The 27,024-nt window shown below is 42.5% G+C and overlaps 1 protein-coding gene across 1 annotated transcript; it reads left to right on the top strand.

Moving 5' to 3' along the window:
- Positions 1-56: 56 nt before the first annotated feature.
- GPR137B (G protein-coupled receptor 137B) lies at positions 57-25,642 on the top strand. The gene is made up of 7 exons (XM_090135405.1): positions 57-682; positions 8,937-8,986; positions 14,241-14,463; positions 18,117-18,270; positions 20,140-20,264; positions 22,782-22,906; positions 24,270-25,642. Exons 1-7 carry the CDS (start codon positions 314-316, stop codon positions 24,379-24,381), a joined length of 1,158 nt encoding a protein of 385 aa, XP_089991531.1. The 5' UTR covers positions 57-313; the 3' UTR covers positions 24,382-25,642.
- The last annotated feature ends 1,382 nt before the right edge of the window (positions 25,643-27,024 follow it).

The following is a 27,024-nucleotide window of genomic DNA, read 5'->3' as shown; positions in this document are numbered from 1 at the left end:
AGGCAGCTGTAAACCATTTCAGGGCTGCTGCATTTCTTTGTTTCTTAAGGATGGTGGGGATCCGTGCACAAACATCAGCGAAGGGCAGCGTTCGGAGCTGTTCCCTGCCAATTGCTGACAAAGGCAGTCCTAATGAATCATTCTGAATTGTGATCATGTGCTACCAGCCCACAGCGAGCTGCCAAAGAGGAAGTGCAGCTTGTTTTCTTTCATTTTCTTGATTCCCGTGCTGTAGGAAGATGAAAGGAGAAGGAGGAGGAGGCAGCAGCGGCAGCCAAACTTAATAAATAATTCTGACGATTCCTGATATCAAATGGAGGCCCCTGAGTGGGACCCACTGAAAAATGACACCCTTCCACCGACCCTGACGCCAGCTGTCCCTCCGTACGTGAAGCTGGGCCTGACCATTGTATATACTGTTTTTTATTCACTGCTTTTTGTGTTCATCTACGTCCAGCTGTGGCTGGTCCTTCACTACAGGCACAAGAGGTTCAGTTACCAAACTGTCTTTCTGTTTCTGTGCTTGTTTTGGGCCTCTCTTAGGACTGTGCTCTTTTCATTTTACTTCAAAGACTTTGTCACAGCAAATTCTCTCAGCCCCTTCATCTTCTGGCTCCTCTATTGCTTCCCCGTCTGCCTCCAGTTTTTCACCCTGACCCTGATGAATCTTTACTTCACACAGGTAAGCAACAGATATTTGATTAAATCTGACAGAAGGATAAATTATTGTTTTGTAACATTTGTGAGAAGGATGTAATTTCCTGATGTACTTTGGCAAAGCAAAAAGCAAATTTCAGATAGCTTAGTTTGAAATTGTAATGTTTGATCTGTGTGCAAGCGATCGGTGTTACAGAGAACCTGGAGCCTGCGGTGATCATTTCGGGAATGGCAAATAGTGTCTATTGTCTATGAAATGGGTGTCATTTAATTTAAAGGGAGGGAAAAAATATACAGGAGAGCTTGACGGCTCGATGTCCAAAATACTGTTCTGTTATTATTCTTTACTATTGTTTTTACTGCTTAGCTTAGGCGTTGTAAGCCTCCCAGCTTAACAGACCTCAGTCTCAATAATTTTGCAGGCATCTCCCTCCCAGCTCAGATTTTTCGTAAGTCAGCTGAGATAGTTCTCAGTGGGGAGATTTCTATTCCGTATTGACAGCCAAAATGCAGATCAAGTCCTACTGCAGACCCAAGTTCCTATAATGGTCTGTGTTACACACAGCAGTGAGTGTGGGCCCCACTACGTGCTAGGTGCTGTACAGAGGTGCGCTCTCTGTTTCAAGGACTCTGTGATATTAAGATAAATCAGCTATGTTACGAAGGAAGCAGCATCTCTATATCAGAAAGACACCTTGAGAACATATCTGTGCTGTGGACAGCTAGGAAGCCAGATGCATCAGGCTGCACAGAGCTCTGTGTTGCTGCAGTTAGACTTGCTTGGAAATATTTCTGGTAAGCTTGGGTATATTGACACTAGGTTGCAGGATGAGATGTCAGCATGCTGAGGCACAGAAAGGCTGCTAGGCTTGCCTGGGATCTTACAGGAAGCTTGCAGAAGAGCAGGGATTGAATTCTCTTCCATCCCACTACAGTGCATGCAGGAGGACACCAAGCCCTCAAATGATTCTTGCCAGAGGCAGCTTTTCCAATGCAGGGACAGCTGGCAAGGGGAACCCTGGGCAGTACTCAGGATGCTCTGTGTGTATCTGCATGCCCTGCTTGGGACCAGCTCAGTGCCTTGCTTTGGGTGCTTTTATAGTGCCTGCAATGCTTACAGTGCTGTGTAGCAATAGAAGGCTGTGAACTCAGAACAGCCAGGCTGGAGAGGTCAGGGTGCGTGTGAGAGCTGCCATTCCAAAGCTGAAAAAGCAGAGCACGTAAGCATGAAAGCTCTAAGAGGATCATTTGAGTTGCAGAGGGTATTACTTAGGACCACGTACGTAGTTTTGCACTTAGGTTTACTTCTCTGGATTCAGTGCCTTAAATGCCTGCAACTCATACCACTCCACTCCTCAGGACTTGAAACATATTAAGAGATTAAGGAACCTTTCATCTACATACTACTCAAATCCAGCTCAGGCATTTAATCACCTATGCTTGATCCCATGACATTTGATAACGATACAGTTCTCCTGAGGCTAATGTCCATCATCACATAGTCCATCGCCATCACAGCAGCTGGGAATAAACTATACCCGTAGGTGAGATTCTTCCCTCAGACACACAGAGGGCTGCCATGGAAGGCTGGAGAGTGCAGCATCCTGGGTTATAGCCAAGAGAAGTCAGGGCTGAAGTGAACACAGAGCGCGCATGTTGAGCTGTACTCTGCAGCATTTGTGCCAGTGCTCAGAGGCTGTGTCATCAGTAACTGATTCCTCTATTTAAGGGAGGTGTAAAAAGAGAGTATACAGAATGTGTGCATCTGTCCTTTTAACTTATTTTTGGCATTGCTGTCTGATATCACTAAGGAAGTACAAGACATTGGCTGGAAACACAAATATTGTAAGGCTATTGGCTCTGCCTCTGACACGATTTCTGCTTTGTCACCATGAGTCCTCCTGATCTTCCTCTGAGCCTCTCTTCAAAGGAGCAGCATGGTTACCTGTCTTGAAGAACTGCTATGAGGATTTTGAAACATTTACACAGGACTTTCAGAGCTTGTGATGTGTGTCATAATCTCTAAAGATTGTGAGCCACTGTAGACAGGCATATTATTAGTAGTGGTGTTTGCTTTAGAGCTAGTTGCTGCCAGTGAAATCTCATCTCAAACATCTCCCTAACCACAATGAAGTCTTAAGAAATACAAGTACAGCCATTGTAGGAATGTGATGTAAAGACACAGAATAGGCGCATGTATTTTTAATTCACTGTTATTTACTTCTGGCCATTAAAAGGTGGTTTGGCTTGAAATTCAGCATCTTCTTAAGTCTGTATTTTTAATGTGCATCTAGCTTTCCACAGCAGGCAAGCAAGAACTAGTGAAAGGGGTGGGGAGAGAAAGTTTTGTTTTCAGTAATGGCTTATAACTTCACAGACCTGTTCAGAAGCAACATTTATGCTTCTTTCTCTAGAAGGAAGGAAAGAAAGATCTACAGCTGTGTCTCACTGCATGAAAACCATGCTACTTAACTGGTGCTTAGCTGTAGGGAAATGAGTGATCTGTGCAAAGTATGGGAACAGAAGATGGGAAGACCTCATGGAATTTGCAGGTGTTTACCTTCTGTCTGGCACTCAGCACTTCTAGAAGAGACACTGCCTTTTAGACACAGAGGTGAGAAAAAAAAGTGATTCCAAAAGTACAGCAGGTCTTCCTGGCCCAACAGAAAAAAAATCATTTGGCAAATGCCTGAGGGCATTTTTCGGAATAATAAGCACCTTTGAACTTGACAGAAAGTTAGCCACAATTATTCTGTTTTTAATTGGTATCCCAAAGCAATGAGGACATAAATTTGGACTCTCTCTTATGTGTAGCAAGGCAAATTAGCCACAATGGTGTCAGCTCAGCAGGGGTTATTCTTGAGCATTGCCATCAGCAGACACAGCGGAAGCTCTGATGCACTGTGAGGTATTGCTAGACCAGAGGACCTGTGGACAAAAGAAAAGCTACAATCAAAATGGTTTTGAGTCAGAACTGCTCCTGAGAATTGTTCTTTGAGTGGGGAGGTATGGTCAGGATGGTCTTGATGGCAGAATAAAAAGGGTGCTGTAGGTAAGGCTTATGTAATGTTACCTTCTCTCAGAAATCAAACAATGGAAAAAATATGTGCTATTTCTAATGAGGAAGCTGAATTTTCTAGATTTTTTGTTTTGTTTTTAATTTATAAAGTCTTCATTCAATCTCCTGCCTTCTAAAGGAGAACATGAATGGTAACTTCCCTCTCAGATTAACTTTCTGTCTTCAACCTAACATCTGCAATTATCAGCATTGTACCAGGCCAGGGCAGCTCCCAGGTCCATCCAACAAAAAGCTGCAGTGTACATTTCCACCTACTGAAACAAAAAATCCCATAGCTATACATCTGTATCTCTCTTGCTCGATAAAGCAAACACCATACACCAGCAAAAAACATATTTTCCACTTTAACTGAATGCAGACCACGAGGATCCCAGGAGTCAAGAAGTCTTCCCAGCCCAGAGAGGGGCCTCAGGCCTTATGGTCAGTTCTGTGGACATAAGTTTAAAGAAGCTCTGGGAAATAAAATAAAACATTGCCCTTTTTAGTATGGAAGTGGGAAGAGAAGGGTTTGCTTCATTTTGTCCTGTTTCAGGCTTTACTTTTCACTGGGGAGCAGGATGCAAGGGAATGAAGAGACAGGCTAGGATGTAGGGCTACCGGCTCAACAAAGTCAAGGCCAAAGAACATGAGCCATTAGGGATGCTGGAAATCCAGGTCCTCCACTGCAGGGAGGCATGGTGAGCCACTCGTTGGGCTGTGGGTTTAACCATAGGGTTGGGAACTCCTCCATCATCTGGGGAAGGTGGTGCTGAGTTGAAGAACTGTGAGGCTGTATAAGTGGAGAAGGGCTGCTAGGCAGATTCACCTCTCTTTTTTCCTCCCTAACCATATTCCATTTTTTCTCTGGCACCCAGACTGAGGAACATACCCTGCCTCCCAGGCAAGGCTGATAAAATCAGGGACTTTCAAATGAGGGAGAAATTGTGCAGAGTAAGGCAGTCAGACAGGAGCTGGCCATGCTGGAAGTGCCTGGCAGGGTGGGGAGAAACCAGCACCAGGCTTTCAGGGAGGCTGCATTTATCTCCATGGAGCTGGAGTACATGTTATCTGTGAAGGAAATTGAGAGATTCTTATCCGCTAGTTACTCTGGGCAGAATTTTAACAGTAATACTACCAGTGAGAGAATAGAGAGGGTTTGTTTACAGCATGCTTCAGACATACATAGAACTATAAAGGAGTCCAACTACAGGTGGTAAAGCACCAGCGTATAAATTTGACTTTAAACATTGCCCTCTGTATTAGATCTGTAGGAGACAAACTGAAATGGCAGACTGGCTGCCTGTCAGCATCTGACATGAGAAATGACATCATTTGCTTTGGAAAATAATTTGACAGGAAGGCTACACATGCAAACTTAGCATGGCTGTTGGCCCTGCAATAGCCCCAGCCCTTGTTTTTGCCAAGCTGCACAAGGCTGAGTATGGCAGGTGGTCATAGCCCATGTCGGCAGGCTTTGCAATGCTCACAGAGTTTAGGGAGTAGAGGGATAAAGTGGGCATGCTTGGGAGAATCTGATCCAGGAATAAGGGAACGATTTACAGGAAAGAACAAACATGGAAGAAGGAGAAAAGTGGGCCTGGGACTGGAAAATACACAGAAAAAGAAAGGTGATGGTGAAGGGCTTTGGGCCTGCATGAGGCTGGGTCGTTTTTTTTAGGGCACAAAGACTAGTTTGCATGGAATGTGACAGCAGAAGAGAGGGACAATGTTGAGAGAGACTGGGAAGGAAAAGTATGCTCTGTGCTCCACATACAGCTCCTTGAAATGAAGTAAATAAAGCTGAACCTCATTCCTCTGCAGAGGACCAGCTGGACAGGTATGAGAGCACTTAACACATACCTGAAGCTTTTGGTGAGCTGAACAGCCAGTAAAAGTGAGTTGAGCCATCCGACACAGAGGTATCCTGGAGGTTCGTGCCTGGATTCACATCAGTGCAGCTAAATCAGAGCATAGATTGAAAGCTGCTCCAGTGAGATTTTTTATTTTTTTTATTTTTTTTATTTTTTTGCTCTAGGAGTATGTGATTTGGCTCTGACACCTGTTTCCTAACGTGGACAGGGTGGCTCCTGATGTAACTTTGATAACCACAGCTGTAACCCCCATAAGTCATAGCAGCTGGGCCCTGCTTGCCTGCCCTGCTCTCTGCTGAGGCACTGCCCTCCATCCCCACCTCTCTTCTGCTCGGGCTGGTGAAATGCCTTTAAGGTCAGCTGTTTACATCAGTTCCTGAAACACAGGAATTTTCCCTGGCTGTATCTAGGTCTTTTTTGGAGTGCTTTTGTACTGCTGCCCTTTTATATGCCAGACATATACCTCAGGGGAGTCGAGGAGGGAGTGTGAGAATCTCATTTGAGGTTTCCAGTCTTTCAGCAAAGAGAAAGTCAAAAACAGGATAGCTCTCCTTCAGAAAGAAAAAAAAAAAAAAGTGAAAGGGGAAAGAAATTAGGAGGAGAAGTAACCCTTTGCCATTAGAAAAACAACAAGATATTTCACAGAGTTTTCCTGGTTGCTATTCCCACTGGGTTTCTCTGAAAGGTCTCTTTTAAGAGGTTTGCCTTCTGTGAGCTGTTTGGTCTATTCTTAGGAATAGCTGCTTTGCTTTGCTCTGGTTTGCTGGAAGCCTTGCTGAGATGACTCAGATACTGACTGGAAGCTTTCTCAACACTCTTGCAGGGAGGGGCCATTGGGCAACCTTTCTTCCACGGCTCTTTGGAGTTAAAGAGCTGCACCCACACATCTGAGGTATATTGAGCTCAGCTTCAGACACCCTTACTCCCCACTGAATGGCTCTTTGTTCCATGCCAATCACATTGCTTCCAGTGAGGTTACTCATGAAATAAGGCTGCAAAGACAGCAGAATGTGGCTGCCTGTGTCTCTGGCAGTCAATTTGCACGAGTATCCACGAGTTACACAAGCAGTGTCCCTCTACATAGCGTCCTTTTTCTGTGCAGTACTTTCTTCATGATTATTTTGCTCTGACAGAATGCAGAAGCATCTGTCTGTTGGGGCAATTCCGCCAAACCCAGCATCCCCACACACAGCTGCTCCCACACTGGGAGATGTGGCCCTGCGTTGTACCAGCAGCAGGAACGTCATGTGTGGTTCTTGCTAAATTAACTGTGGGGATTCTACTGAGTGGGGCAGCCTTGGGCTGTTTGATGTGAAAGCAGTGTTCTGTGACATTACGGGGGTGGTTGCAACCTTTTAGGGGAAGTACAGGAGTTGGCATTGAGGAACAAGTGAATTTCCCAGGCTTTGTGGACCTCGCACAACTCATTTCTCACTGCAGATTGTCTCATGGAGCTCTTTGCACAGGCTCTGAACACCTCTGTTCCGTGCTGCTCCTGAAAGCTGTCAGAATTAATGGTACAGCATGTGAGTACTGCTGCTGAGGTCAGCATTCCCACACCTCTTACACCTCCCCCCTAGGTAGCAAGTAGGTAAAGCAACATGAAACTTGTTTCTGATTTCCTATGGGAATTCAAGATCTAAGAATTTGGAGAATGGATCGCAAAGATCTTCTCTAAGGGATATTGCCAGAGATGTTCTCTACTGGGAAATAATGTCAATGGCTGCAGAATATTTTTAGAGATTTCCACCCTCGATATTTCCATTTTATTTTCAGCTGTTACTTTTCTAAGGTCTGCTGAGAGACTCGGTGCTCTCTGCTGGTTCCGCTAGTACTAAGCAGACTGATGTGTCATAAAAGTAATTTTCAACTCAAGGCAGCTGCTTCTGGTGAATAGCAGCTAAATGACACGTTATTCCAGGAGCGCTGGAACAAATGAAGCCTGATTTTCTGCAGTTCTGTGTCTCATGCTTGACTTTGACCTGTGTCTGAAGCTGTTCCCATGACAGAGGCATTTCTCATGGCACTTGCCTGGGCAGTATCTCTCAAATCAGGTGATGTGTGGGGCCATTCTGTGGGATTCTCCTCACAGAGGACATATATCAGATGTATTTCAAGCATGCCTTACTTCTGTTGGGTCACTGATTTTCAGGAGGGTGACAGAAGGGTCATGTCTCTGGTTCTGAGTATTTTGGTGACCAGATTGTTTTGAGTCTCCTCTCCTCTGGGCTGAACAACCAAAGAGATCTCAGCCTTTGCTCATACATCTTACCCTCCAGAGCCTTTGCCATTTTTGTCACCTTTTTTTGGACAGATAAACATACTGACAAGGTGGACATATGCCTATTACCTACACAGTGATCATGTAATTCCTGTTTCCTTGGCAGAGCATGATAATCATACTAGCTGTTATGGAAGTTACACCAAAGGACATGTGATACTAAGTGAAATGGATAAAGTGGGATGACTTGAGAAGAAATCAATTGGGAAACAACCCTAGGGAACAGCCACGCAGCATGTTATTTTGTAATACTGGTAATCAGTTTGCTTCAGCTGTGACTGCTGAGTTAAAAAAAAAAAAAACAAAACATTTATAAAGGTTTATAAGCTGAGTGTGTTTAGTAACCATGTTAACTTATGAAAAAGCAGTGATACTTCCCTAGATCATCTTTAATAAGCAAAATGCAAAGTATGCTAATATGTTTCTGTACAGTTTCTGATGGTGGTTGAACACCTGTGACTGGTACTACCTGCCTACATTACGTGTTTCAGTATTTTTTTCTTTTCAGCCTGGAAACTATTGTGCCTGAGTGCTCTCTCTGTAAAAATATGTATTGTTCTGTTTGTGAACAGACAGCCAGTAGAAGCTAAATAAATCTCAAAGTAAAGTGATTTCACTGGCATCCTTTCGGGAAGCAATATGGATGCAAATTGATATCACCAATTTCAGGCCAAGATACTCCAGCAAGCTTTACATGTGTGTACAGCACGAGACCCAGTGTGCCAGTATGAGCTGGTCTGTATGAGATGCTTGTACTTACTGGATGTATAAGAACCTAATAATTATTTATCTCTTGATTATACAAGCTCTTGTGAATACTGATAATCAGTATTATATGTGATACTGATATAAGTGAAAGCAGTGGTGCAGACAATTTGTATAACAGTATGTGATCGTCTCTTGCTGAGTGGTTTTAATACTTTGTTTATATCTTGCCTACCATGGACAAGACATACAGGTGAATCTATCACTACATTTCATGTGACATGTGAGACAGGATTCCTGTGGAAAAAGCATTTTTCTTTACCCATGTGTCCTATGTTTGATGCAGTATTTTTCTGTTTTGCAGGTGATATTTAAGGCTAAATCAAAATATTCCCCAGAGCTACTGAAATACAGGTGAGAACTGTGAAAATCTTTGGTGTGGTGAAGAAAAATTGACATGTACTTCTAGGAACGCTGATAGTTTGTGATGCTCATATCTCTGCTACTCATATTTAAATACTGGTGTTTCATGACAATGGTTCTGAGGCCAGCTTCTTCCTATTATGTTTCAAAGTCCGTGTCATTTCCCAATACATGCACCATTTTTAGACATTCATGTATTTCAAAGGGAAATATTTCAAATGCAAGCAGAAAGCACTGACCCTGCTGGTTTGCCTACGTTCATAAAGAACCTGTGGATGCTAGGTGAATCCAGGCCCAGAACTTCGGTAACGGTAGCAGGGTGACATATTCATTGCAATAGGAAAAAGTGGGTATGTCTTAACCAAGAAGCAAGATAAGCGGTAATAAAAGGTTTTGGGGAGCTGAGAAAAGAATTATGAAGGGAAGGAGCTAGAGAGAATGGATTCAAAACAATGGTGTTTTGGGGAGCTTATAGATGACTTACCGTAATTCCATAGAGCTGAGATTATGATGGCTTTGCATTCAGGTGGTAAGATCTGTTTAAGGTCTTGTTTGAGCAGGAAGGGTTGTCAGGAACTACTTGAAAACTCCTCAAAAGGCCTAGATGTCCAAAAAGTTAAGGAAGAGATCAATAAATTATTCTTTACTGTGGCAATGCCTAAAACCATTGGTCAGGGGAAATATTGCTTAGATAGGGCAAGAGGGAGATAGAGAGAGGTTGTCTTCTTTTTAAATAAGGAGTTTACAGTCTGAAATCAGGATAGGAAAGCAGAGTGATTTGCAACTGAAATCTGACCCCTTATTTACTGACTATTCAGGAGAAGCTGGTACTGTATCAACAGGCGGAATACTAATACTGTCTGTGCCCTGGAAGGGGAAACCTAGCTTATCTGGCTAAGTTTTGATGCAGCTGGAGCAGCAACCACCTGGAGCTAGTGTTTGAGAAACCTCGTTTGGTAGAATGGCAGGACAGCGAGAGCGGGCTTGGGCTGAGTGGTGCTTGGACCAGTGACCAGTGAGGGTATGAGACATGTGACAGTTGGGTACTCCAAGATGATAAGCAGCGAATGCAGAAATTCTAAGGATGGAAACAGAGAGGCTGCATCTGTTTTGGTGGCCCCAGGAATGCTTTGAAGTTAGTTGGTCTGTGTGCATACTTTGGCCACATCCCAAACCAAAAAGAGCAAGAGCCAGGTGCTCACTGATGAACACTGTGACATACAAATACATTCATCCCCCTTTGGGCTCTGGTTTCTGTGGGAAGGAAATCCAGGAGTGAGGGTTGGCAGACAAATATTACACACACTCACCAGGTCCCCAGCCAGCCCTCAAAGCAAGTGAGAGAGTGTGCCTGCCCCTGATGGTACACTAGCCAAAAGGAACAAAGAGGTTGTGCAACACCTGAGCTGCAGGTATATCATGGTGTAGGGAAAGTCTATGAACATGTTTCTGGTTGGCTTTAAAGGTGAGAGGTAGCAGCTTTGAACCTTGTACACTACTGGCATTTGTGGCAGTATTTATTCTTAAAAAGTGCTTGAAACATTCTTTCTTCATGCAAGGAGAGCTCGTGAGCTTGTGATGTTTATTTAACATCTGCTAAGTGAGCACATACTGCCCTGCCCTCAACATTTTTGTGTTCATCTAGACTCTTGCCTACTGCATTTCTAACACTGATCACTCTTGGATCTGGTCCAGCCTTATCTTTCATATTTAGCTCTGTTGGTAAAGGATAACAAGAAGAGTTTTGTTCTAATATCTAAAAGTATTAGTATGAATGTGGTTAGCCCGCGTGAAAGAGCCTAATAAGTGAAGCTGACCTCATTTCAGGGCAGTTCAAGTGACGTAAATATATGCACACCTGCAGCAGTGGTCCTGTGTCTTAATTGTAAAAAGCTAGTGAAAAATGGATGATTTGGGCCTTCATACAGGGGTTGGTACCTACACTTAATGAATTTGATTTTTCTTTTCTAAATGTTCAGGATTTGGATTTTTTTTCCTGTTTTTTTTTTTGTTGTTGTTGTTGTTTCTTGTTTTTGTAAGTGTGAAACTTTATTACCTGGTGTCATTTCTGCATCATGGCAGGAATGGATAATGGTAACATAAACAGATCAGCAGAGAGGTAGGACTGTGGTCTGTGTATTACACAGGTCTCATAAACCAGAATCATTTCAGATAAGGAAAAAGTCCTATCAGGGTTAGAATCTTAAGTAAACTTTTCTCAGCATAGGTTTCACGATATTAGTCACTGTGGCAAAAAGAGCTCATGGCCAAGTCTGTACCAGCCCAGCCTCATATATAACAGTCCTCCTGCATGTCTCCCTGGGCTTAGGGATTTCTTACAGTCACTGGGTTTGGTTGAGGCTTACTGTGCTATGTGTTTATGCACATAAGCCTCAGATGGTGTATACTTTCTGAGGAACCACACACAAAGTGTAGTAGTTTCACACATTTTCTCATTAATCAGGGCAAAATTCATTGTGTTTAGTACGAAGCTCAAAGAAAAACTTACTAAAGACAGAAAAAAGGAATGCCTTGGTATGTGCCTTCTCTGACAAGCCAGGTTACACATAGCTCCTTCTAGGGGACTAGCCCCAAAATGGGAATTATGCACAATAGGCTGTTTGAACAGTTGTTGGTGTAATGTGGAAGGACTTCTCCTGACTTGCTTTCTATCTTCTGGAACAAACAAACAAAAACTGTTTATTCATGCTGTATAGGTGCCTGTGTAGATGAGACGTAAGGATGCATTCTGCTTTTAAGTGAGGCTGCAATGCTTTCTGAAGCTGCATAGACCCTAAAACTGCCATGAGAGACACAGTCTACATCTCCATCAGTGCTTATTCAGAACTCCAGCAACAATGCTTCTTTTGTCAAAGCAGGCAGCAAGCAGGCTGTCTCCCCAGCCGCATCATGTTAATAAGGGGGTTGGGAGCTTGTTATGTGAAGAGCTGTCATGGCCCATCACTTATGCAGCTCACACTGGCATATACAGGAGTGTGTGGGCAGGAGAGCTCAACAGTGCTTTTTATTTTTACTTTTTTGGCTAAACTCTGTCAAGGAGGAGCCTGGCTGGTCATGAGACGGCATCAAGAGCAAGCAGGCTGCACTGGAGCAGAAGATTCTTCTGACTAAGTTGAGCAAAAAAAGAGTGCATACTTACTGTCCTGCGAGTAGACAGCGTGTAAAACACTCACCAGAGCATTTTGCTTACTTACACTGCAGTGAGGTTGCATATGAGCAATGTGGATGCTCGTGAGGCTGTTAAATAGGCTTTGGGAGGGGAAAGAAAGGAAGATGCTTGACCATCACATAAAGACTTCTGAAATATTAATAGAATCACAGTATATCCTCAGTTGGAAGGGATCCACGGGGATCATCGAGTCCACACAGCACCACCTCAAATCCAAACCCTATGGCTGAGAGTGATGCCCAAACGCTCCCTGAACTCCAGCACACGGGGCCGTGCCCCGCACAGCCCGTTCCATGCCCACCGCCCTCTGGTGCAGCACCTGTCCCCAGCCCCCACTGCCCTCCCTGACGCAGCTCCATGCCGTTCCCTCGGGCCCTGTCGCTGTCACACACAGCAGAGCTCAGCGCTGCCCTCCGCTCCCTGTGAGGAGCTGCAGCCGCCATCAGGCCTCCCCTCAGCTCCTCTGCTCTGCGCTGAGCGCACCCAGGGGCCTCAGCTGCTCCTTCACTATGTTCATAGCCTTCCTTTGGATGCTCTCTAATAGTTTGATATATTTATTATATTGTGGTGCCCCAGACTGTAAAGATAAATACAGTATTCACACTACAAGTGGGAACTGCATCCTCCAGACGAAGCTGTGTGAAAGAGGATCTCCAGGACTGCAGTGCTTTTAGCATTAGGCTGTGAGGTTTAAAGGAGCTGCCTCTAGCTGCTTGTTCTAAGGACAGAGCCCTGCCCTGGAAGAATAACAATGAGCACAATCTTCCCCCTGAGAGGGAATTTCCATGACCAGCAAGGGAAAGACAGCAGTCTTGTTTGCTGCCAGATATAGCTGGAAAGAAGGGCATTGATTTGTTGACACAAGCAGGCACTTTGAGGCTTTCAGCTCTCCTCATTATGCATCTAAATGTTCTCAAAGGTGTACCTCTTCCTTTCCTGCCCTCTGAAAAGAAGACAGCTACTCTTCTGTTTTGTAGCTGGGTTGGTAATGTCCTAAAAGGATGTAAACACATGCCATGAGGTAAAAGTATTTTTAAACAATCCAAATTTGATTCCTCAGAGACAGTCAAATTCAAAATTCACATCAAACATGAAGGATTAGGGCCAAAACCACTTGCTCTGTGACTGCAGATTATAAACCCTATCAGAAATTGCCTCGGACAACAGAGATAAAGAAATAAGCAAACACTTGAAATGTAAATATGTTTCTTTTTATTTGTTTGTTTGTTTGTTTATGGAAACCTCTGCAGCTGTGTGTAGGAGTAAAGAGAAGCAGTCTTCCTTGGGTGTATGGCTTACTTATGTTGCAGGTATCACTTCTGGGTGGGTGGGAAAACAAACCAGTCCAACTCCTGGGCTTCTGTCACATTTCTGTTCCAGCTCTGCTCCTGTGGTTGTGCAAACAAACCCTTTATCTGGCATAGGTGGCAAAATGCCAACCCAGAATCAATGTGCATATTTATATTTCTTGATTGTTCTTTTAAGAGGTTGCCCATAACAAAAATGTTTAAGAAAAGGGACAGAGAACGATGCTGGGGAGCCAGTAATTCAGAATTTTCCTATGCTTAGGCACTTCCCTAATTTAATATGAAATCTTATTGGAAACACTGGCAGTCAGTGACGCTTTTCATGGCAGTAAAACCAGGATCAACAACAGTCCTTTCCAAGCAGCTCAACCTTTTTCAAGGTTTATCCTGTCAGCAAATAGTCGGATGGTTTGTGCCATATATGAAATGCATGTTTTAAGAAAGTACATGTGTATTTTAAGTGATTTGTAAGAACTGGGCTGTTGTATCTCTGCTGCACTCTTCCAAATTTTATTGCCTGACATTAGTTTTTTTACTTACTGCTTATTCTGTGACTGTAAAAAAAGGTCTGAAACTAGCTCTGTTCACCTCTCCAGCAATCTGGAGTGCTTAGATTTGGCTGTGGGTCACTGGTCAGCTGTGGCAACTCAACATGTGCAGCTTCCATTACTCAGAGTTGCAGCTTCCTTCTCGTGACTGACACTTGCTGAACAATGTCGCTAAAACTGTTTTCTCCTCACTCTCCCAGGTTGCCCCTCTACCTGGCTTCTCTTTTCATAAGTCTCCTCTTCCTCTTGGTGAACTTAACATGTGCAGTATTGGTGAGGACACAGAATTCAGAGAGAAAAATCATTGTCTCTGTCCGGGTGGCAATTAATGACACGTTGTTTGTGCTCTGCGCTGTTTCACTCTCCATCTGCCTGTATAAGATTTCCAAGATGTCTTTAGCCAACATTTACTTGGAATCCAAGGTAAGGTACATTTTCAGTTCCTTTTAAAGTACCTTCTGAGAGACATAGGTAATGCACGGCAGAGACACATGGTTGTTCAGATCCCCCAAGAGCTTAGATCCCTTAGACTTCACAGCTTGCACTTGGTTGTACATCCTGCTCAATAAATAAATACTAAGGAGTAGAAGGGGTGCTTTTGTCTAAACCCACAGACCCCAAAATACATATTTAGAACAGAGTTTACAGAACTTCTGACTGGAGTTCCTCACAGCTGTTTTTAAGCTGTGTGCCACCCAACTACATTTCAGTACTGCTTCAGAGAGGTGGTCTTTACTTTGAGATCCTTCAGTTTGTCAAATTATTGGCTGATTATTCTAAATGTTTAAGGTAGCAGTGTGCTGAAGGTAAACCAGAAAAAGGAATACAAATATACTTTGTAAATTTGCATGGTGTCCTATATATAATAATAATAGCTTTTAATGTATTATAAATTCATCCAAACAGAGAGAAGGGGGAAAAGGTCTCTCCTATTAATCTACAAAATATTCTTTCAAGAAATGTTGTTTACTTCAGAGCTTTGCTGGAAGAGCTGGGTCTGCAGGTGTCCTAAAAGCTAGCTGTGTTTGTCATAAGTCAAAATGTTTTGTATCTATACAAAATGAAACAAGGTTTTCAATGGTCTTTGTATTCACAGTACATGGTTAGATCTTAAAGCAGATGATTAGTTCAACCAATAGTGCATTACCATTACCACAACAAGCATTCCAAAAATCTAAGTTTTAACTTCCATTTTAAAAATCTTATAATAAAATCCCTCCCTCCATTTGGTTAATCAGATGAAAAGAATACTTTTCCTGTTTAATCAAATCTGACTGTACTGCACAACAACTAAAAGTTCATGGCTGAACAGTAGATTTAAAAACACAGCTTAGTTTGTTTTGCTTCTTTCCAGTCTGTCATTTGCTGACCAAAGGGCACAGGCAATGGATTATTTTTACTGTTGAGAAAAGTTTATCTACTGCTGCAAGTCACAGAAGTGTAAATCTCTGTAACAAAGCAGTGTTAACCTACATGAGGCTTTGGTGGATTACTTCGTTCTGTTTCCTCCTTCTGCAGGAAACCTTATCTCCTTTACTTCAAGCTATTTCATGAAAAACAAAGAAACTCGAGTGTTATTGCAGACAGGAAAAGACAGGACAGAGCGCTAATGAAAGTTTGAATGTGTAAACTAGAATTAAAGAGCAGTGTACTTCTTTCTGCTGACCTGAAATGGAGTCCCTCTGGGGACTTCCAATAGGTTTTGGCTGCACATACTTAGGGATACAGAAGGCTGGAGCTAGCAGTGAAATAACATCTTGGTTTAATCTGCCACTGCTGTGCTGAAAAAAATAGCTAAAGAGCTAAAGTTCGGTCTTTGCAGTGATACAATAGAAGCAGCACTGGAGAAAATGTGCATTCCGTGTTGCTTGGAGATGGGGATCAGTGCTGGCAGCCTTTTATTTGCATCTCTCATCTCATGGCATGCACTCTGTGACCACACACGGAAGTGTTAGCAGACACAGCATCACCTGCAGGATCTGGTGTGAGGCCAGACCTGGTCCTGAGCCATGGCCCAGGCAGCACCAGGGAGGTGCAGAGCCCACCCATGAGTGTTGGGCCAGAAACGTCATGCACTTGGTCCTGCTACCTACATAGGACTCCCTTCTTTTCTATGGGCCTGTGACTGAAGAGGGGATCCTTCCAGCTTGTTGAGCTGCATTTGCTTTCCCCAGGTCACCTGACTAGATTTGACTGGCAGTGAAAACAGAACAAGTTTAGTCCCTTTTTTTTTTTTTTTTGTATTTGGTGGCATTAGAGTTTGTTAAAGCTGCAGCATATTTAACTATTAAAGAATGACAACCTTATGGGGAAACTGGCATGGGGCAGCACCGACCGTGTGCTGCTCCTCGCTTCTGTTTTTAAATGCTGCTGAAGTGGGACGTGGTGTATGCTCATTAGCAGCTTCTCCCTGCTCGCTCCCCTGGGTTTCCATGGCAGCCCTGCTGCTCCTACAAAAGGAGAATGGGGAAGTGTTGAGTGGATGTTTCCCCTTTTTGGCACTTCCTGCTTGCTGCTCCCACTGCTGTGTGCTGGGTGTCTGTTCCAGTTCCCACACAGCAGCAGCCCGGCTTACTCTCGCCATGGCTGCAGGTTGGGCCTGGCTGGCGGCGGTGTCTGCGGCAGCGCTGTGAGCAGGTCATCAGGCAAAGACTGACGGCACTGAGGGTTTCATAATACTCCTGACTATTCAGGCTGTTCTCTGAAGCAATATAATTTTTTGCAGGAATTTTTTGCAGGCAAGCTATAGTTTCCTGACGAGTCGCTCTTTATTGCCTCTGGCCATGGAACACAGTGTGAGGTGTTTTTTTTTTGCTTGGCAAAGCCACAGGACAACAGCCACCAGCACGCGTGGGCAGCAGAGGGGCCTGGTGGGCTCCTGAAGCCAAGGCTTCACGGCTAGGGTTAGGCAGGGCTTCAGGATGTGGTGACCTGGTGGCTTGCCCCGACCCATTTTGTGTCTGTGTTCTGCCTGTCTGCACCTCAGGCTGCCAACCTGCTAGCCAAGTACCTGAGTGGGGGGAGAGCTGTCTCCTGCCAGGGTATAAAAGGTCCCGTGAGGGGGAGCAGCTTCCCCCTTGGCTTGTCTGTATCAGCTAGATGAAAAGAGCCCATCTGCATCATGTGGGTCTCTGCCAGGAGAAGGAGGGCAGGTCTAGTGAAGCAAATGGCTGTATTGTGCTAGCCTAAAGCATGGTTCCTCAGAGCATTCTTCCTTTGGCTATGATAAACACTATTCCAGAGCGAACTGCACAGCGTTTGAGTTTCTTCCTTCAGAGCCAGCCTCATTTTGTATGCAGGCCTGCCACCATGATCAGACTCACTGATCCCCATAGCCTTGCCTCCTGGACTCCTCTGCTGCCACAACTCCTGTGCTAATGCCTCCGTCCCTTGATTCCAACAAGCGGCGGTCAGGAGCTGCCCTTGTTCCTCACACTGGTTGAGGCTCTTTCCCCTGCTCTGTCCCTTTTCTTCTCTGGGGCCTAGGAACTGTCATGACTTCATGCTTTGCAGTCTCATTCCTGCCCTGGTGCTGAAGGTCCTGCTTGCAGACTACCCGGCCATGGTCACTTTGCCCATGGGCTGTGCCTCCACTTTGTCTTCTCTGTGTTGACTTTTAGGTGAGGCAGGATGTTCTGTTCCTGTCTGCACTGTGTTTAACTGCTGACTGTTGTGATCTGCTCCTTACTTAGGAAATAGGTGCACGGCAAGTGGTTATAAAAAGATGCAAGGTTGCATCGTGCCAGTAGTGAGAGTCTGAGATAGGATGCTCAATAGCTGGAATGCAGCTGAATTCTTTAGCTCTATCCAATACCAGGTGTTCTCAGCTGCTTTCATTGCTGTGAAAATGGCACTTGTGCAGCAGTGACAGGTATTAACAGCAGCCCATCTTGGTAAGGCTTAGAAGCGCTGCCATTCCGTGGAAACCACTGTGCAGTACAAAAGAGTGCAGGATATACTGATCAAAGAAGGAAAACATCAGTCAGTCACTTTAGTCAAAGCAGTATAACAACCCCCCAGACTCCATGCAGTCAACTTCCCATGTGACTAATAACCTGTGTTCAAATCTTTTCCAGGGATCATCTGTGTGTCAGGTGACAAGCATAGGAGTGACTGTTATACTACTTTATACCTCACGTGCCTGTTACAACTTGTTCATCTTATCATTTTCCCAAACCAAGAAAGTCAATTCTTTTGATTATGATTGGTACAACGTATCAGATCAGGCAAGTATGAAAATATTTGCTAATGAGAAAAACTCATTCTCATCTGACAGCTGATTTCCTAAACTATGACAAGAGGCATTAATATATTAAAATTCAATGGTTTTTTTCTTTTGTTTAATGCTATGAGATTGATTTGCTCCAGGAATAAAAATTTCTTGCAATAGTAGCAGAATGGAAAGCAGAAAGGGGGGGGAGGTGGGGAGGAAGCACTAAAAAGAAAATATAACTGTTAATTAAACAATTTTAAATATCGATCTTGTAATTAACATTCATTTTTATTTAACTGTTAAAAAATACATTTAAAAAGATCGGTATTTTGTTCATTGGAAAGAATGTACTGTAGCTGGAGAGCAGAAAAACAGTTCTTGATGCCACTGAAATGCAGAGTTCCAAGTTCTGAAGTCACCATCAAGTCTCCCATTGGCATTTAGTGCAGAGGAGTTATGTACCTTAATTCTGTGAGTAGCATATCTTCTCTAGTTTTAGGATCAGACTGTGATTCTTCACAACTTTTCATTGCAAGTTACAATTCAGATATTGTGAACTAGCAATGTTAGAAACACTAAAGGAAACAAGCAGGTAACTCTTCCTTGAATGTTATGAAATTTGGGCATCCAGCTCCTTTCTTTGCTTTGAAACACACAGGTCCCAGTAGTTTTCAAGCTCAGTCAAGGCTTGGAAAAATGGCAGCCTGTGTTTAGAGCCTGAGTAAATATTTTTGGGGCTTAAAATCCCAGATAAACGATGCCTTCTCACCACCGAGCAAGCACTTGCAGAACAAAAGCAGAGTTCCTAGCTGGCCAGGCAAGTGCCTTGTAGTACCAGGCAGGCCAAGCAAACCTGGAGCCATTCTCTGTTGAGCAGCAAATAAAACTAGAAATAAGAAGTAATCAGCAGGATAAGACTGCCCAGAGGATCTCGTTAAGAGTTGTCAGAGAACAGTACATTAAGGACCTCTAGTCCCCCCTGCTGCAGTGTGGGTAGGAGTGCAGCTAGGTGATACCACTGTGCAATTAGAAGACACAGATTTTAGATGGAAGAGCAGTACACTGTGATTCATCTCCTGAATCCAACATTTACCCTCCTCCTGTTGAAGCCTGGAGTGTTGGTGGCTACTGATGCTCTCTTGCAGATACTAGAAATCTGTGGCCAGAATATTTGATCCAGTTTCCCACCTAGAGGCCATGGTTCTTCATAGGGAGCTGACTGGAATGCTTTAGGACCTGCTATGTTACTACCTCAGGTCACTCTTCAGAAACATTTCCCTTTTTGATTCCACACAAAACACATAAAAAGACAGGACTGCCCTCTGCAGATATGGCAAACAGCAGAGGGTAAATCTAGAGAGAAGTTAGTTCAAAGCTAACGCTAGAGAAACAGTGTGGTTATTCAGGATAACAAAGCGCACCAATTTGAAGAGTTCCAAACCTTAATTTTTAAAGATTGTGAGCAACAACCTTGAAGACCTGGGCACTGACTATTCTTTCATGTATTATTTCCATCTGTAAAAGGACCAGAAAGGTATTTTCTCTCCAAGTCCATTTTATCACGTTGTTCCCAGCCTAAGACCCTGGCAAGCATCCAGTGAACTTCGATTTTGCTGAAAGAAAGACAGAGGATGAGAAAGAGAGAAGAGGGAGGGTAGAAGAAAAGAGAAGTCATGTACTCAACAACATAGAATATTAATTTTTTTTAGTATGCCTTTAATCATTAGCCAGGTTAATCCAACTTTACTGGAGTTTCTGGACATGTTGTCAAGTTTCAGCCAATTAAGTATAGGGCTTCGTAAGAAGACATGTTGGCTCTTGCACCAAGTAAAGAAAATGCCATTTTTGTTTGTAAATATTTTTCTTTTTGACTTTTCAACAGGCAGATCTGAAATGCCAGCTGGGAGATGCAGGTTACATAGTGTTTGGAGTGATCCTTTTTGTCTGGGAGCTCTTGCCTACTTCCTTGGTTGTGTATTTCTTCCGTGTTCGAAATCCTACCAAAGATCTAGTGAGTGAAATCTGCTAGTACATTTGTTAATGGGATGTTCTGACAGGTCTGAAGGGCTCAGCATGCAGGGGAGCTGTTGCTTCTTTACATATCATCTTTTTCAACATGTCCTCAGCAGAATAAAACCCAAGTCAATGACCTTGTTACGCTGAGTGCTTACAAAAGAAACTCATTGCATTTACCCAGAAGAAAGACAGTGTGTTTCTTGGGCAATTATCTTAAGAATCAGTAACCTTAAATTTAGGGACATGTTCCTTGTGGGTTAAATGTGGCACTGTACTGTAGTCAGTGGAACAGGAATCAGTTTGTTCAAACATTATTGTTCATAACATAGAGAGCAGTGAAAGGATGGTGTGCTAACTGTTCCACAGCATATATGAATTAGCTTTAATTCTTCCAGCTTTGTGTCCATTGAATTGTTTCAGTGCCAAAAGCTAATAGCTGTAATAAGCACTACCTGACATTTTTGCTTGCTGAAATAGCAGAGCACAGATTAAAGTGGGAGTTGTGTAAATAATCCTATATATACCTAATACAAGACAGCTAATAGATGGCTAATAGTGGACATGAATCTTTCAATGGTTGTAAGCAGCACTTCCAGGCTAGGATATGCTGGTTGACAGCACATGAGTTTATCAGCCTTGCACGAGGATTACCTGGGTAATCTGTGGGTCAAACCCAACTAAAGCTAATATTCCCCCAGGGAGGATGTAAACAGTAAATGCACAAAAGAACCAATTCATAGAACACGCTTCTAGAGAAGACCATGATTTTTGGTCTCATTCTCACTGCCTTTGACAATGTGTGTAAGTCAAACTTGGTAAGGAAGTAACAGACACCAGTTATATGAAGTCCTTCTTACAGTTCACCTATGATACCTGACATCACACTAGAAAACCCACCTATGTCCATCAAAATGAATGCATTGAAATTAGATCTCAGCTCTACTCCTGCTTAAGAATTAGCTAGGATAGGTGTAAAGAGGAGAAATGAAATGTTTTTAAACAACAGTCTGGTGATGCTGCTCTTCTTAGAAGTGGCTACAGAAAGATCTCATTTTATTTGAGGTGATTTTAATACAGCTAGACATGCTTTTAAATTCAGGGTGTTAGATTCTCAGAAAATGGAAGTAAGAGCTGTGATCTAACCTCTGCTTTACAAAACTGATCACAAACACTTGGAGTCTCCCTCGAATGGACGATTCTCTTGCAAGTCATCATGGACTATGTTAACACACACAACATTATGTTTTTGCATTATGACTTTCAGAAAGCCTTAAATCTCAAACTGAAAGGTAAGAGTTGAGGAGTCATTGGTGTTATCACTATTTTCATGGGGAGCTTTCTATGGATAGACATTATCTGTCATACTGAATCAGACATGATTTTTTCTACACAAAATATTTATACTAAACACTCACTGTAATAGGAAAACTGGAAACAAGGATGTTAGAAAGGTAACTGTAGCAAGGCAAAACTAAACTTCAGTGCAAACATGCCACAAGAGGGAGACTAAGGGCCACAGTATGTTCCTTAGACTTACAACAGTTGAGTAGAAAATGATCTACCTGTAGAAAATACCATAAAGCATGAGATTGGAATTAAAACAAACTCTTTAGTTTAAAAAAAAAAATCTTAACTCTCATTCATTAAAAATCCAGAATATACTTCATTTGCTATTAGGAAAAATTCCATGAAATAGTAACACTTTGGTTTCACATTTCATTCAGGACTTCAGAATGAGAAAGTTTGAGTAGAGGCAGCCTGCATGCAGCACAGTTCAGAGGTAAAGCTCCACGTGGCAGATAACAGTACCTGAAACAAGCAACTGCGTGCTTTGGTGCTGACAGAGAGTAACTGCAGCACTTGGGCCTTTGCTTTGCCATAGCTTCAACAAGCCAAATGTTAGAAATGGGGACAGAAAAGGGTATATTTTTAGTTCATCTTTGCTAAAGTTATTTAACATCTGAAAAGATAATGAGAGGTTAAAGTGCTCTCCTACCCAATGCCAAGGAGATGGTGTCATCCTGCCTTATCCACATGTACTGGGAATCCCATTCCCTACTCATTCAATAAGCATTGAATGCTTATTGAAGCATTTTATACTTATACATATGCATACTTATACATATGCTGAATGAGTCCTTTGACTCATTCAATAAGCATTGAATGAGTCAAAGGAGCTCAGATGGTTCCCAGATATCTCTGAGCATTGTGTCCAGACTCAAATGGGTGTTCTGAATCTTGTCTACTCTCCATTTTCAATCCTATGAAAGAAAATGCTCTATATAAATGAAGGTGTTACATGAGGAAAAACTGTTAAGATATGAGATCATCTCTGTGCCAGTAGAGAAAAAAAAACAGAAAACAAAAAGATTTGTTGTCTACAGTATATGTAAAATATTGCCTGTTTTGTTTTGGAAGCCAGAATCTAAGTTATGCAGTGACTTCTTTTGGAAGTCAGACACCAAGCAATTTATCTGCTGCAAGTACTAACTCAAGTTTAACCTTCCCTCAGGCCAATGCAGGAATGGTCCCAAGCCATGGCTTCAATCCCAGATCTTATTTCTTTGACAACCCTCGCAGATATGACAGTGATGATGATCTGGCATGGAATATTGCACCCCAAGGTGCACAGGGCAGGTAAGATACAAGAGCTTACTTCCCATAGCAGAAACAGCTGAAGGAAAGGGAAGGCGCACACTGCATAAGAGCAATGAAAATAATTTAGATTCAGTTACTGCCTAAATGATAAATGGTGGAGAGGAAGCTAATGTGGCAGCACTGAATGGTCTCAGAAACTACAAGGACACAAGAATGAAAATGGTTATATCATTTAAGAACTGCCTTTGAAAAAGTCAGGTCAGACCTTTGGATTGCATTTCACCCTCTACTTCTTCCAAGAGTAGAGCAAGATATGTCATTTAATAGTTTAGTGTGTCAGCAAGGCACCCTAAAAAGTAGCTGCTTACCCAGCTTTGAGAAGAGCAGGGTAAAGCTTGAGACCACAGGCAGGCAACTTGCCATGGTGGTAGTGACAAGGCCTGTCCTATAACATGGTTAGACATCCCAGGGCAGCTCACCTGAAGTGAAAGGGATATTTGCTTGCCCATTTGCTCAAAGTAGATGCAATTCTGCTTAACTTTTGAGATCCCACACAACTCAGAACTGCCACGAGAAGCCTTTTTATGTGTGCGTTGGTTTTTCTTCTTCTGTGCAACCATGAGGTTTATAAGGATTAACTCATGCTTCCAGGAAGGTGGAGTTCAGTAAGAATAGCACCTCACTCAGAGAAGGAAAGGCAATGCATCATCCTGTCCTGAGAGGAAGTTGCTGTGTGTTACTTATCTTCTATTCTTGAATCTACAACATGCTGGTATTAGATCATTATAAGTTATCTGAAGATAAGATTCACTAACAGCAGCTAACGTACCCAGATCTAGTTCCTTTAGACAGTCACTCTAGACAGTTCCTCTAGTTATAAAGTCACTACTTAGAGTTATCATCCTACTCCTGCATTAGATTTCCATGTAGTAACTCATCCCATTGAAGATGCTGCAGATGGTGCACTCCAGCCACTACCCAGCCTATAGCTAGAGATGCTCTTCCTTACAAAGGCGAAGGAATGAGCCACATTAGCACAGCTCCCAGTAGAAACTAAACTAACTGATTATGAGAGTACAGGCAGTACACCAGAGATATTCACCAGATCCATGTCCCTTCTATACAGATGCAGGGAGGTTCAGATCTGTCACTGACAGTCCACTGCTGTCACAGGATAGGCATGGATTAGAAACACCAACTCTCTAGCACTCAGATGTTCAACCACCTCTTGGATCAGCAAAGCAGAGAGGGAAATTCTTTAGTGAACTAAAAGAATCAGGAAACAAGTAATGAGTCATCTCAGTATGAGAACCACAACTGTGCAATTGCATTTTGCCCATGGTAACTAACCAGCTATGTACAGAACCAACCTGCCACTCATTAATTCTGTTTTCCTCTCAAGTTTCTCTACAGATTACTATGACTGGGGCCATCAGAACAACAGCTTCATGGCTTACATAGGATCCCTCCAGCAAGATCCAACATTGGACACAGACAGGCCAAGCCCTATATGACATCAACTACCCATTTATAGGACATTCCAATATTAAAATAATTGTTCTGAAAAACAAAGCTTAGCACATTTATTCACCCATTGGTTTTTAGAAGTGTTCCTATGCACAGATAAATGAAGAACTTGTCTTTGCCACAAGCTTTTCATAGTTTAAGTATAAGCTAATGATTTAAATTTTGAAGACTGTTGTAATTATATACGTCACTCCAAAAGCAATGCCTCTTCTTTATTTCCATGGAAACTACTACTGCTGATACAGAACACAACAACACTATTTGATAGAGCAAATTCACAGCTACAAAATACTTTTTCAGCACAGTCACCAACATTAGTTATGCATTTTCACTGCTGATGAACAAGAGCTTGCATGCCACACAAAAATCTGAACAAGCAGAAGTGACCAGCTGTCACCACTGGTATAACACATCACCCACTGCCTCACTGTGCTCACATCCACTGTTTTGCCTCCAGAAATATTCAGCAATCGTCTGTGAATGTTAACGGATGCATTTTTTTTCCACATGGAGGAATTCAGCAACACACCTTTGCTTCATATGCATTTCCAAGTCAAACACCACTTTGTCAGACTGTCCCTCTGCTGCCATTTCTCACACAGCAACAAAGCGTGACAGAACGTTGCTGGGAAAGTTCAACCTCTATTGCCATACCACCACCATCCACCTCTGACACCATGGGCCAATATGATAAAAATAGGAGGCATTGCTTTTGGAGCAGCCCTCATACCACCTTGTTTTAAGCCATGGCATTTTTGGCTTTGAACAGAGTTTTCAGAAGGTATAATTTAATCACTTTATGCTCATTTTAAAAGAGCAAGTTCTGTGAAGTAAAATGGCAATTATTTTCTAAGTATCTTTATTTTTACACTGTGTATTAGGTTAGAAATAGATGATTATAATGAGTGTACTGTAAATACATGAAAATGTTACTCAAATGCATGACAGTAAGAATTCTTACATGCACGTAACAGCCTGTAAGGAAAAAATGCCGAGACTATTAAATATTGTCTTTCCAAGTTACTGCTACATTCTTGGAGCACAATCTCCTCTGGATTGTTGCTAATGACACAGCACAGCAAGATGGTTGGAGGCTAACACATCTACTATGCACTAGTTACCATCTCAAAACACACTGCATTCCTTTAAAAATAAGAAAACTATCTTCTGAGCAGCCATAGGGACAGTCTTAAAGCAGAAGAGATGGTCATCTGCTTTGGCTTGAACAGCAGAACAGGCTGAAAACCTGTAAGCTTGAAATAATAAAGTTATATGATAATTCTGTGAATCACTTCTAGATATTTCCTATAGAAGAGTAATTAAGATGGCTAGTCAATGACCAGAGGTATGGATACATCAGGTTCCTTGATTCCGAGGGTGGAATGGACTCCAGACTTCTGCAAGGCAGGTTCTGCCACACCTGCCCCCATGCTTGTGGCTATGGACACCTGAAGTCAAGTCTCAAGTGTGTAACAAAACCACCACCTCTGAAATACTGCTACTGTTAATGAATTAATAATACTAAGTATATTAAGAGACAGCTGTTCTTAAGGGTATTATGCTGTTGCTGCAGAGAGAAAGCAGGCATCTGAGACAAGCTACAAATTGTTTTGGTAGTGGACAGACAGATGCTGCTTCCTGCTGCTGCACCTCTTGCCATTTAGTGTGAGGATGTTCTCTCTTCCTCTGTGAATCAGAAGCACTCCTGGTTATTTAAGATGCATTAAAAACCTGGATTACCCTGCAGGTGGATGTTCTCCCAGGCTGGAATGGAAGCCTCTTGGAGTTCTGCCATGTCTGAACAAAACAACTTAGTGGAAGAAAATCTGCAGGATTTACATTTTCTTCACAGTAGATAAAGCTGCACTGCAAAAAAAAATTAATTAGCAGAATTCTGCACTTTAAACAAGCTTAATCCTTACACTGCTGTATATGTACATACAGAAAGTAAAATTATAAGTGACTATAGCCACAGTAACAAATTACTCTGGGATACATCAGAGTTATAAGACGGCTTTAGAGGAAAGTAAATTACATCGTTATCATCTGTGTAAGAAGTGCAGGTAAAGTGAGGGTGAAATATACACATCAATAATCAAACATGTATTGAAATACGTTAAATAGGTATATCAAATGAGAAAAGTTGAAGCCCCTTACAGGGAATAATTTCACTAATCTAATCCGAAGAAAAATAATTCTAAATTGTTTTAATAAGCTATGCTGAGAAAGGGACAGAACAGATCAGTGTAAGCTTTTTGCCTCTTCCCCTCACACAATGGGACCTAGCCAGTGGCTATATTTGTACATCTTAATACAGAAGCATTTTAATTATGCCACACAGACTGATGGATGTGCTGGAATATGGAAGTAGCAACTGATATGCAGCAGCATGTCTATGAAAAATCCAAAACTGCCATTTATTTTTGGAACTCTTGCCTGTCATCTTAAGCTTAAATCACAGTGACTGACATCTAAATAATTTAAGCTGCATGATTTCTAAAGCACAGTTGAAACCTACATGAAAATAAACCAACTAAATCCAAGAGGTTATAGCAGAAAATACTTTAATTTGTATCTCATAGATTCAAACGTAGCAAAGATTCAGAAGTGTTCAGATCTCAGTAAGCAGT

Source organism: Phasianus colchicus, chromosome 2, assembly GCF_987193195.1.
Source record: "Phasianus colchicus chromosome 2, bPhaCol1.hap1.1, whole genome shotgun sequence".
Lineage (NCBI taxonomy): Eukaryota > Metazoa > Chordata > Aves > Galliformes > Phasianidae > Phasianus > Phasianus colchicus.
This window is presented reverse-complemented; position numbering and strand designations above follow the sequence as displayed.

Excerpts from the sequence above, each read along its gene's own strand:
- GPR137B (XM_090135405.1), top strand. The coding sequence starts at position 314 with ATGGAGGCCCCTGAGTGGGACCCACTGAAAAATGACACCCTTCCACCG. Across the intron at positions 8,987-14,240 it reads CCAGAGCTACTGAAATACAG|GTTGCCCCTCTACCTGGCTT; the intron begins GTGAGAACTGTG and ends TCACTCTCCCAG. Across the intron at positions 18,271-20,139 it reads CAACGTATCAGATCAGGCAA|ATCTGAAATGCCAGCTGGGA; the intron begins GTATGAAAATAT and ends TTCAACAGGCAG.